The following is a 13038-nucleotide window of genomic DNA, read 5'->3' on the forward strand; positions in this document are numbered from 1 at the left end:
ATGACGTCTATATTTGATAGATTTTAGCTTGTGTTAGAAAGTGACCAAATTGCAACGTCAAGCCACCATCTTAAACCAATATCTTAATTACATCAAATAATGACATTTATTCGTCAGGTATGGCAACCAAAATCCGTATTGGTAACATTTACACAACGTCAAGCTGTAACATCATTTGATATTTGTTTGATTTTAGGTTGGACAATTTCTAATCCCCATAGACAAGAAAAAATAGTGACTGCAGGTTGAAGGTACTGTAAGTAGTGGAGTAAAAGTACAGATACAGCACTAAAAATGTAATGTAAAAAGTACACATTTTAAAAACTCAATTACAGTAGTTTGTGTATTTGTAATTTTTACTTTACACCCCTGATATTTACTTCACTGTAACAGAATTACACCCTTTGATATGCCTGCAGAAATTTTACAAAAAGGTCCAACTGTCTGGACCTTAAGTTCTGAAGTGTTGTTTGACTTTGCTCAGCTTTGGTGTATTTTTATTAGGAATTATACCACGTTTATTTAAGTATTTGCTTTGCTGTGAGCAAAAATGTAATGGTTGCTTTGAGGTGGCGTGTTCATTGTTTTAAAAATATGCAGTAAAATATCCACCTGTTTATAAAATGTAAGTGCGCGAGGGGGCGGGGTGTGTGACGTTGATCTGCGCGCTCCTGTGTGTACGTCTGGACCGTTTTCACCAATGACGATGTGATGGACAATATGGCGCCGGGAGTAGATTTAGCTTGTGAATCTGTCGTTGTCTAAAAGACTGGCGATCCGACAGGATGAACCTCTGCGCCCAATACTTACGGTGAGTAAAATCCGGAGATTCCCAGACGCAAATTGGCGACTGAGCGCGTGTTTCTGTCAATGAGGGCGACTGTGGTTTATCGGAATGTTGTTCGGCTTGCTTTGGCTGTCACTGCTAGACGCTAGGCTAGTTAGCATGCTAGCATGCAAACGAGACACGAAACAAAATATAAGCAAAAGTGGTTAATGTTTTACCCTAAACGTCGCCAAAAAGGATTGATAATCGAACTGTTAAACAAATCGAGACATTTGCAGGTTCTAACGGCATTTCGTGTTTACAAAACAGTTGTTGTGGGAGGACATGCTAGGTGTTGTGCTATGTTAGCCCGCGTTAGCTACAAACATACCACTGGATGGAGTCAGAAAACAATTCAGTTACACCTGTATGCTGCGTTAGTCATAAGGTTTTAGATGACTAATGGTATTTGTGGAAATAACCTGAAAAATAGACATCCTCTTTTTGCGTGTATGCGTTACGCATTGTCTTCATTTTAGGTTGAATTATGTATAACAGTGATGAGCCAGTTGTGACTGGACTGATGTACGTTAAGGCGCTTATATACAGCTGTTAGTTATGTGGACGACATGTGAGTTTTGACCTTGTTTTAGTCGTGACTTTTGCCACTCGAACGTTTTACGTTATTCGATTAGACAATAATAGACGTTCTGGTGAAGGATTTCTTGAGTCTTTATATCTGTACGAATATCTGTGTTTGTGCTTCAGCAATCTCTGGTTGGCTCAAAACAGCGTGACATGAATCGAGCGAGTGAGGTGATAAATGAATTCGGCAGCTGGTAATAACAAATCCAGGCCGTTTGAACGTGAAAGGTTGTAAGCAGTGTGTTTGTTGTTGAGTGTTGTGAAGGAATGCGTGATGATGACAGACAACACGTTTTAGCATCTAACGTCAAATTAAGTAGATAACTTCAGTGAGCTGGTATTGCTTTAGCTGACTGCTGACAGAAGGAAATACGACTGCAGAAAAGCTTCATATTGTTCCTATTTAATATCATATGGAGCATCATCATATGGGGCTTGTATGACTAAACAGATCATCTACTGTTTGTAGAAGTTGTTATCTAATACACAATCCCACGTGTTTGGAGGGGGTTTTCATCTGCATCAAATGCATTGTTTTTGTTGTTTTTTCAGTACAATGATATCTGAAGGTCAAATAAAATGTGACTCGTTGTGCCATAGTTTTTGTAGGTTTTTGATGCCTAAGAATGACGTTTAGCTGTTGTAATGTTGGCATTTTTAGGATAGCTGAGAATAGATGCGCGTTTGTGTAATGAAGGAATTTATGGTGTTATAACAATAGTATAAAATGATACTGGGAAAAATGGGTATTTCAGCAGTAGTATTGTCATGATGGCCTAAGCATATCTATACTATAGGTTATTTTCACATGATGTCATTGATGATGTGCGGAATTCAGATGGAGGGCAGGAAGTGATTGTTCTACATAGGAACCGCAATCAGAACATCCAAATATTTCTGTTTTGTGTTGTTTAGAATTGTTTAAATCGGCCAAAATAAGAATTGCCAAACAGCTTTTGAAGGCTTTCAAAAGTTTTTGCTCATAAAGGGGAGAAAGTTCAAGAAACTGGCTAAAAAACAGTAGAAAAGGCGACATGTTATAAACATTTTTTATTACGTCTATGTGTGCAAACACGATAATATGTTTGACTGCACTAATATAGATTATATACAGGCTTAACTGTGTAAAAATATGTTATGTGTTATATAAAAATCAGATATAAACACCACCACACTCAAATAGTATGAATAATATAAATAGTACCCTGCTATTTAATCTCTGCAATGAAATCTGAAGCCTATTGAATAATTTGTTTATTGCTACAGTTGTGTTGTACCACAGCAACAATATAACTACTACGATAGTTTCTTTAAAAAAAATTCTATAGTATGCTTCCAAACACCGTAGTATTTTTTTTTTATGTAACTTGCTTATACAGTATATACTGCAACAATGACAGGCAAAAATATTTTAGTTTAGTTGAAAACTTGCTCTATTCAGGATACAAGGATCATGCCCAACGTATGTGGTCATTTTCTGTTCATATCTCTCTTGAAATACAGTATAAATCTCAAAAATACAGACATTCCTCTATCTTCTATTTAGTTTTTTTTTTTACTTCCTTCCCTTCATCTGAATTTCGTGCGTCACCAAAACCGTGTGATTGAAAACAACCTCAGCTTAAGTATGTTGATGTCAATATCACAATCAAAAATCAAATGTACTCTTTTTACAAATTTCATCTAAACACTGCAGAAGTCATCTAAATTTAAATTGTTGCACTTTAATGATGTTGTTAGAAGTGTATTTTTTTTATAATGATGTTGTTAGAAGTGTATTTTTTTTATATCCAATGGGAAACTTCCAGTGGCTTTTAAATAGAAAACTAAAAACACTTATAGGTGACGATAAGTCTTAATGTTTTAGTCACTGAGTCATCAGGTGCTTTCAAGCAATTGTTTTTTTTATATAGTTCTGAAAGTAGCCTGAAGTACCATATTTTTGTCATGTTCAAGGGTTTTGAAGGAACTAAATTAGTTCCTATGTCCCATTGTAAACTACCAATGTCATTGGGTGCTTAATTGTTATTGATTGGGTGAATGGATGCCATACAAAACACAGACATGGTTTAAAAAGTGTAATAAGTTGGCCAAATTGAATCTGTGCTGCCGAGCTCCATTTGATGTACTACTCACTATCCAGGTCCTCTGAGGTGGTACAGTAGGCTTCTCTTTCCATCAGAGCCCCAGCTCATCTTCATTGATGAGTGTTCATCTTATTCTTGTAAATGAATGTGAGGGCAGTTGAGATAATAGGCTTGTCTCGGCCCAGAGATTAATTTAATGTTAAATGATGGTGATTTAAATAATTTCAGCTCGTCTCATCAAATATTGTTTTCAGTAGAAGCTGTGCTATTTAATTGGCTAGTTGACTAAACCCACACATCCATATTAAATGTTTGTAAATATATATTTCAGTTTCTATAATAATTTCATTAATATTAAAGAATAATATTTAAATGTTGTTTAGATTTAGCATTTAAAATTTCTATATTTTGATTTTGTTAAAAAGCTGCACTTCCCCTCTCTGCTGGCATGCATTACTTTACAGTTTCTAGAGATGGTGCAAATGCAACTAGGAAGTGGGCTGATGGGGAAAATGGAATGCAGATTTCTATAATCACACTGGAGCATAGTTCCAATAATTTAGTTCCTTTAAATTACCTTTGCTAAACCCTCATCGTTCTGAATTGTTCTAAGCCATATTCAGGAAGGAAGCACTTGGTTATTATTAGTGGCTCACTGAATCATTGATTCACCTGAATCACAATAAATGCAGATTCATTGAGATGCAAAAAACTGCTTTTAGTTTAGGGAAGTAGAGCAAAAGTGTTGCTATTCGAGTTATATCATTGAACTCTCATGTTATGAATAAAACAAACTTTTGTTTTGGTGGGGTTTAGCAATTGTCTAGTTTTGTGCTTTTGTTGTTGTTATGGTTTTGCTGTGAATTCCATATTTTGCACATCACAGAAATCATCGGGCCCTGCTTAGTATTTGTTGAAGAGAGTTGATTGTGTGGGTTAAAATGTTGTTCAAGTCTATTGAATAGATACAGTAACTGTTTTAGCTGATGGTATTGGATAAATACATGTATGCAAAACTGAAAACGGTATACCGGATTAACTAGTAAATCGTCCAGTCTTTTTATAAAGTCAACAGTCAAGTTAAAGTTGATTGAATGGTCTCTTTACTTGCTCAACTAGTACTGGGCTTTATTGTCATTGCATTTTGCTTTCACCGATCTTGTGTTTATGCTGTGTGAACATTTATTCAATGATGTATTATGTACATTGCTATTGTATTACTCATTTAATGCATTTAACGGCTGATTTAAATGAGCTACTTGTTGGAGGGACGCTAGATTTAAAAACAATCAATGAGCAATAGTTTGCATTATATTGGATAAATATGATTTCCAGAAGGGCTGCAAGATTAATCAAATGTGTTTGTCATGAACATTTAGTCAGTAAAGCTGGTTCTGAAACTGATCAGTAGAACATTTTCAGCATATTCTTTCTAAGCTATTCATTTAATCTGGTGAAAGTCCCTGTTGTTAATATCACTGTATAATCATTAAAAAAGTAATATTCTGCAGTCCTAGTCTTATTATGGTTAGCAATTGTAAATGAATAAATAAACAATTAAAGAATTGCAGTGACACAGTGGGTAGCACGTTCGCCTCACAGCAGGAAGGTCGCTGGTTCGATCCTCGGCTCAGTGGCGTTTCTGTGTGGAGTTTGCATTCGCGTGGGTTTCCTCCGGGTACTCCGGTTTCCCCCACTGTCCAAAGACATGCGGTACAGGTGAATTGGGTATGCTAAATTGTCCGTAGTGTATGAGTGTGTGTGTATATGTGTGGATGTTTTCCAGAGATGGGTTGTGGCTGGAAGGGCATCCGCTGCGTAAAAAAACAAAACTTGCTGGATAAGTTGGCGGTTCATTCCGTTGTGGCGACCCCGGATTAATAAAGGGACTAAGCCGACAAGAAAATGAATGAATGAATATCATGAAATGCAATCATAAATCATCCATTAACATTTTCAACAAGTGATTTTTCCAAAGGCTCTTTAAATAATCTAAATAAACTAATGTCATTTTCTACAATTTGTCTTTTGCCATTTTAAACTATGTGCGTTTATGGACAAATGAACTGAGTCCAAAATGGCCTTGAGTTTGAGAATGCATAAAAATGAAGCTACCGAACTGCGAAGCTGTTATGCTCATTTCAAAGATGTTCACCAGACCTTGCCAAATCATTCTCTCTCAAATCTCCTCATTAACATATTCATTTCTTGTTTTGAGCAGGCAGGCAGAGGCCCTGAAGGCTGACATGACAGGTATGTTACTATGTCCTTTAATGTATTTACTTTAAAATGTTTGTTAAAGTCTTTCTGATGGTGTGCTATTTTAGACTGTCTTATAAATATCTCTATAATAACCATATATAAGAATAGAGATGGTCACAAGTTGCGCATATTACTCAAATTATTGATGTGATATAAGGGCTTGCTTGGAGTCTATTGCTGTGTTTCATATTTGTCATCTTATCCCTGTCACTCTGGTAACCATGGCATTGAATGTGGTTACTAAGACGTGCAGATCTTTCTCTAAATGAGCTGAAAGGCGCTGTTAGACTCAGTCAGTCACGTTCTACAGTGAGGCTGAAGCATTAGCTGTTTAACATGTTCAACTCCACGTGTCATGCAGATTCTAAGCTTGGTGCCGCGGAGGTCTGGACGTCACGACAGGCTCTTCAGGACTTGTACCAGAAAATGCTGGTTACGGACCTGGAGTACGCCCTGGACAAGAAAGTCGAGCAAGATCTGTAAGATTACTAATGATGAAAGATTGCACAATGATTCTATGAATTTACATTAATTGTGTCTTGTCTGATTTTTGTGGTTTAATATTTGGTTGACCTTTATTTTGTCCCCAATATACTTGCATTTCAGCTGGAACCATGCTTTTAAGAATCAAATAACGACATTACAGAGTCAAGCTAAGAACAGGGCCAATCCCAATCGAAGTGAAGTACAGGCCAATCTCTCCCTGTTTCTTGAGGCAGCTAGTGGATTCTACACACAAGTAAGCTGAGTAATTGTATTGTTCATGATAGGGTTGTCAAAAGTATCGATTTTAGTACCAATTGGGACTGAAATTTTAAAATCGTCCATTTGCTGCTAACATTTACAACAACCACTGTAAATTAACAGCAAGCACAGATACACGGATGACTGGATCCATCTATTCCTGTTGATCTTTCTTGGAAACTTCTTGGAAACCTTCTGGACATTATTAGTTTGTAATATATGACAGCCAAAAAACTGGTGCCAGCAAGAAAACTGTACGATTTTGGTCAATTATGAGTAAGACTTTATCAGGCCTGCACAATTATTCGATTTTAAACAGAAATCGTGATTTGAAAAGGTGCGATTTTCAAATCGCAAAAGCTGCTATTATTTTTTTTTTATTATTATTTATTTATCATTTTACAATATAACAAACAGCACAATTGACAAAAAGAAGATTCAGCATTAAGTGTAGCATCAGAGTATACAAATATAAAAACATGAACATCAACAAATCCAGTTTATGTTCCTGGTAATTAACAGGAATCAAATAACATCTTGTTAATAGTCACTGTGATAACAATGGGTATAATGTAGGCTCAGGTCTAAGGGTTAATAAAGGGTCCATAAAAATATTGCAGGTTTTTTAAAATATGTGATTTGTTTTTTAAGCTATGTGTTAAATATTCCAAATGTAGTGTGTCATTTATGATAATTTTAAATAATTCAAATGTTGGAGGGAGTTTCTGTTTTCAGTTTAACAGAGTACATTTCCTAGATACAAAAGAGATTAGACCTATCCTTTTGGTAAAAAAAAAAAAAAAAAAAAAAGGTCTGATATCTCATTCAAGTCCACCCCAAAAATAGATATTATAGGAGTCTTGAGATATTTCTTTCCCAGGACCATCACAGAGAACTCATGTACAGAATCCCAAAACTTATTTAGTTTTGTACAGTTCCAAAAATATGCATAATGGTGCCCTTATGTTTCTTACATCTGTTACATAAAGGCGATGCACCGGTATATATCCTACTAAGGCGAACTGGGGTCAAATTTATTCTTTGTATAAATTTGTAATTTTGTTCAATTATTTTGTTACTTGAAAATGAAAAAGATATATGTTTGTATACAACTTCCCACTGATTATCATCAAAATTACAACCAAGGTGTTTTTCCCATACGTTTTTTAATGAGGTTAAAGAAGAATCAGCTTGGTCTCTTAAGATTGCATAAATCTAAGATATATTTCCCTTCAACATTGGAGTAATCTCTAGAATGTTTTTTAATTTGGATAATTCCAGTGAAATATGACCCTTTGGAAAGAAATCATTTATCATGTGTCTAAGTTGTAGGTGCATGTAAAAATCTGCTATTATTTTGATAATCACTATCACAGCCCTTTCTACTAAGTCCGGGAACACAATGACCAATCACAGGCGTTTAAGAAATTGCTCGACAATGCCCAAAAAGCAAGTGGGATAATACATTTATTTAAAAATACATTCATTAAATTTTTATAAATGCTCAAGTTATTCTGTATTTGAGTTTTGTTGGATACATTCTAAATGTTTTCTTTGAGCAGGTCAGATTAAATGTACAGTTAAAAAAATCTGACTGCTTGTATTACCGGACACAATTGTATTACAAATAATTAGGCCCACACGGAATCTGTTTCAGAATCTAAATTATTTTGAATAATAGATGTATCATATGAGAGACTTGCTTTGTTTACAAAATATGTGGATCTAATTGAATTTGCATTTTAAACATTAAATAACAGTTGAAAGGTATTGTTTTTTTTTCATATTTGAAGTTTTTAGTTATGATACTCTTAAAATCATTCTGCATAAATCCGCAGATTTTTTACAAAGTTCTCCACAGAAATAGCAAAAATGGCCACAGATTCTATCTGGCCCTACAAATAATATACAAATATAATGTATTCATAAATTATACATTTAAATGAAATAATTTATCTAAATATAAAGGTTTTTACTGTTTTATACATCTACATATACGATTTTATATCTACTTTATTTAGTAATTTTAAAATACTGTAGTTATTTTCTTAATTTGTCATGAAACTGACAAACTTAAAAAATGCTTTTAAATAAACACAAGCATAGTAAAGTGTACTTTGTGATAATGCTTGGTCTTTCTTAGGTGCCGTTAAAACCACCACATCAAACATGCAGCTCTTTTATGAAATTATAATAAATTGCATTTTAAATCGCAATTTGTAATCAGATAAATCGCAATTAGATTTTTTTCTCAGCCCTAGACTGTATCAGATATGTTTTAATCCTGATTTTGTACCTATTATTGGACTATTACTGTTTTTTTAATATCTTACTTTTCTGTTGGGTTGATCTCAGGCTTTGTTGTATATTGTTCAAAATCTGAAATGTTAAAATGAAAAAGCACAGATACAGGGACACTGGAGCATTTCAAAATCAGGTTGATTCATCAGCGGATTGTTCATATGTCAGCTTATAGACAGTTTAGCTGATCAACATGGCTTAGAAACGCTCCAATGTCCTTGTATCTGAGTTTGCCCTTGATGACAGGCAGTGAAGAGTGGTAAAATGATGATATTCTTAGCCATTCGCAGTCATATATGTTGAGCCTGTGAACACAATGGCTAATCAGTGATGTTTAAGATCACGCTGAAATGTTAGCAGGAAATAAATGTTTTATACATGTCTATAATGATTGGTACCAAAGTCGATACTTTTCACAGCCCTACTTCTAAAGACTAAAACATACAGACTAGCACCATGTCACATGACTTTATGGAATGAGAAATGTTGAAGACTGTTAGACAAAACTTCTTTACTAAGAGCACTTTGATGGATGTTTTAAAAAAAATGAAGAAGTTGTTTATCACATACTGATACATGTACTCATAAATTTTGTCTAATTTTTGTAATGTTTTTTGTAAAATAAGTTTTTGTTTATGTATTTTTTTTATATCTCTTATTGAATTATGAAGTTATTGTGTAATGTGTTTTTTTTTTCAATATAAATCTGTTCATGAAATAGACATAAGTTGGTGATGTAGCAATAAATAAAACAAACAAACATTACTGTTTGTTATGTTTGTCTGCTATTTGTTGTGTTCCGAATGATTGTGTTTCTTCAATCTGTACTGGCTTTTCTAAGAAGGTCTTTTTCTGGATCTCAGCTGTTGCAGGAGCTGTGCACAGTGTTTAATGTGGACTTGCCTTGCCGTGTGAAGTCATCTCAGCTTGGCATCATCAGCAATAAACAGAGCAGCACCAGCGCCATCGTGAAGCCCCAGCCCAGCTCCTGTTCCTACATCTGCCAGCATTGTCTCGTCCATCTCGGAGATATTGGTAAACTTGCACAAGATATTTTTGCAGCTTTGTGGAAATCACTAGCAGCATGATATTATTTACATTAAAATATTAAGAAGCAGTGTTGTTATGGTATTAAAATTTCACCAGTCAAATCCAAAAACTAAAAATGATATGAGTCTCTGTACTAGATTTGTACTATAGAAAAGCCACAGTTCTGTGTAAATTAGTCTTTTGCATATTTATGTAATAAAATTTCTAGATAAGTTAAACAAATTAGCTGATGCAATCAATAAAATTATAAATAAATAAACTATAAATCATTAATAAAATTTGAACACTAACATGAAGCACGAACAAGATGAAAAACAAGGAAACACTCAACCGCATAAGTGGTGGAAGGCATTATGCAAAATGTCAGGTTTTACAAGGTCAAGCACTGCAATTTCAGAGTCAGCCCAACCTTTTAATATGGTTAACTTGACTACATTTACTTGACTCAGGCATTTTCAAATTTGAGATTGATCTTCTGGTTAGTCACAAGATATGTTGAGTTTAATTTTTTTTTTGCAAAGGAATTTTTAATGTGGTATTCCAAAACAATCATAACTATATATGGATGGATATACACTCATCGGCCACTTTTTTAGGTAAACCCTACCAGTCACAGGTTGGACCCCTATTGCCATCAGAACTACCTTAATCATTTGTGGCATAGATTCAACAAGCCACTGGAAATATTCATCTGAGATTTTGGTCCATATTGACATGATAATATCACACAGTAGCGGATTTATCGGGTGCACATCCATGATGCAAATCTCCCATTCCATCACATGGTGACTGTGGAGGCCATTTGAGTACAGTAAATTCATTGTCATGTTCAAGAAACCAGTTTGAGGTGGTCTGCGCTTTGTCATGGCACATTATCCTTTTATCCCGCCCACTCAATATTTTATCTTTTCTGACCATTCTCTGTAAACCCTAGCGATGGTTGTGCGTGAAAATCCCAGTAGATTAGCAGTTTCTGAAATACTTGGACCAGCCCGTCTGGCACCAACAACCATGCCACGTTCAAAGTCACTTAAGCTTAGTTCACACTACAGGATTTTAAACATCAGCAGATCGCTGTGCCGTTCACACTACATGACTTGACTTTGTGTCTTTTAATCTCTGTGGTGTTCACACTACGCAACACTCTGTGAATGATCCACAAGAGGGGGGGTCACACACTACATGATCTGACAACAACTCATTCCCCAACAGCTCATTCAAGCTACCAAACCACAGCCAATGAAATTTTGAGGGAGGAGTCGTCAGAAAAAGCTGAACACTATTGGCTGCTTTTGTGCTGATGACATCACTGACAGCGTTTCAAGCTTTAGAGAAAGCATTTAAAAACATCGTCAAATCAGCTGATTTATCAGCGGATTAATCACTCATCTGCAATGTTTCAGTATGAAATAAAACTAACATATTTATAACACCCTGCCGTTTTCTAACTATCAGTTTATTTCTTTCTGACCTTGTTATTTTTTTTTTATTACAAAACAGTAAAGAACTAAGCATTTCTGCCTTAAATTACCATATTGGTTAAAATGACTGCATGCATGTCTGATACTTTTCACTGTGACTTTAAATGTGTGTGCATTTTCTTGCGTAGCAACTTCCTGCTAACATAAACAAAACTTTCTGATGGCAAAAACATCAATTTACTTCAGATATCTTTCAAAACAGCATATTCTGTGCAGTGAAATAGCTCCTATTTGAAAGTGAAAATGAAAGCCAAGACCTTTAAGTGTTTTAGTATCTTAACTACATATTTATAGGCTGTATTACCAAAAAAAGATTATATTTTTAGGGTAATGGTGTCATTAAATATGATGCCAGACATTCAAAGCTTAGTTTTAATATCTCAATAATAGCTTTGAATGTAAATATGTTGTGACAGTATGGCGTTTTATATGGGAACAGTCAGAATGAGCAGTATGGTAATTCTAATAGTTACAGATTTCTAGTTCCACTGTTAATATAGCCTACTCATATGTCTGTACTAACGCAGAATGAAGCGAGTGCACCGATGCCCATTCTGACCAATCACAGATGTTTCTGCTGAGCTCCTGAACACACAGGCATTCAGCTCATGCTGATATGCTCTCTCATTGGCTGCAGCTCGTCACTACATCTGACCACACGTGGGATTGAGTCGGCCGACTGCTCTGGAATATTTAGCATGCTAAATATTGGATTTCCGTCTGCGAGGTGTCGGTGACGTGTCAGCGAGCCTCGTTGATGCGTTGTTCAGTAGTTCACACATAAAGAGTGCTGAGCGCCGAGCACCCGCAGATTTCTTCCCGATCACAGCCCGATCTGTCGGTGAGCTCGTTAACTTCCAAATCGGGCTCAAATCAGGCTTAAAATCCTTTAGTGTGAACTAGGCATTAAAGGTTTAAGAAACCCTCAAGTACTTTTTTTGAGATTTTAACAGTGTTAAGAAAAACAGTGTGTTAAGCATCAGTTAAGACAATGTTAGCACCTGTTAGCTGTAATTGTGGGAAAAACTGGATAATTTTGAGCTTTTGTCAGCTAACTTCAGCTTCCGGGTTTAAAATGATTTTTGGTGTGGGATCAAAATCTGCAACTGCAGTTTTTCATTATTATTATTCATAGTGGAGTTTCTTATCCTATGAGAAGAGCCGGCTTCTTAATTATTCATGACTGCTTTCCGAAAGCAAGGCAGACCTGCCAGTGCCAAGCTGTGAGATTCTACCTTAATGACTGGGTGAAACCGCATCCACAGACCCAAGGCACACAGTATTTAACCATTTATGAAGGGTCGTATGTGTTTGTTTTGATGATCCACGCATGTTTGTTGTGTGTTTTTACCCCCGATGCTGTCAGGGCCAATACAGCAAAGCTGTTTGTGTGCAGCAAGCATTTTTGTCGGGAGAGCAGTACGAGAATTGGAGAATGGCGGTCTTTGTCTTTTATAAGGAGTTCGTTCACAGACACATCGCCGTGCTGCTGTGTTTGCCTAAATCCTCCAGATTACCAGCTGGGCTAATGGTTAAAATAGACAGGGCAAGAGACTTGCTGCACTGCATTCAGACTCGGGGATTGAGGGAAAAGTCCTCATTTAGTGTTTATATAAACATGGTTATCTTTACAATTGTATAAATTGTGGTTGTGTGTATGAAATTACAAATGACAAGTGTAGCAGGGCAATAAATTACTGTT

At 35.6% G+C, this 13038-nt stretch overlaps 1 protein-coding gene across 2 annotated transcripts in view; it reads left to right on the forward strand.

Annotated features, from left to right (window-relative positions):
- Window positions 1-708: 708 nt before the first annotated feature.
- Window positions 709-13038, forward strand: part of smg7 (SMG7 nonsense mediated mRNA decay factor) — a 31565-nt gene continuing 19235 nt past the window's right edge. Inside the window, exons 1-5 of one of the 2 annotated variants that reach the window (XM_087239808.1) lie at window positions 709-811; window positions 5720-5751; window positions 6122-6239; window positions 6367-6499; window positions 9669-9840. In XM_087239808.1, coding sequence (XP_087095934.1) covers window positions 786-811; window positions 5720-5751; window positions 6122-6239; window positions 6367-6499; window positions 9669-9840 — 481 coding nt within the window. In that variant the 5' untranslated portion in view covers window positions 709-785. 2 annotated transcript variants of the gene reach the window in all.

The sequence above is a fragment of the Danio rerio genome, chromosome 2 (assembly GCF_052040795.2).
Source record: "Danio rerio strain M-AB ecotype USA chromosome 2, GRCz13ab, whole genome shotgun sequence".
Classification (NCBI taxonomy): domain Eukaryota; kingdom Metazoa; phylum Chordata; class Actinopteri; order Cypriniformes; family Danionidae; genus Danio; species Danio rerio.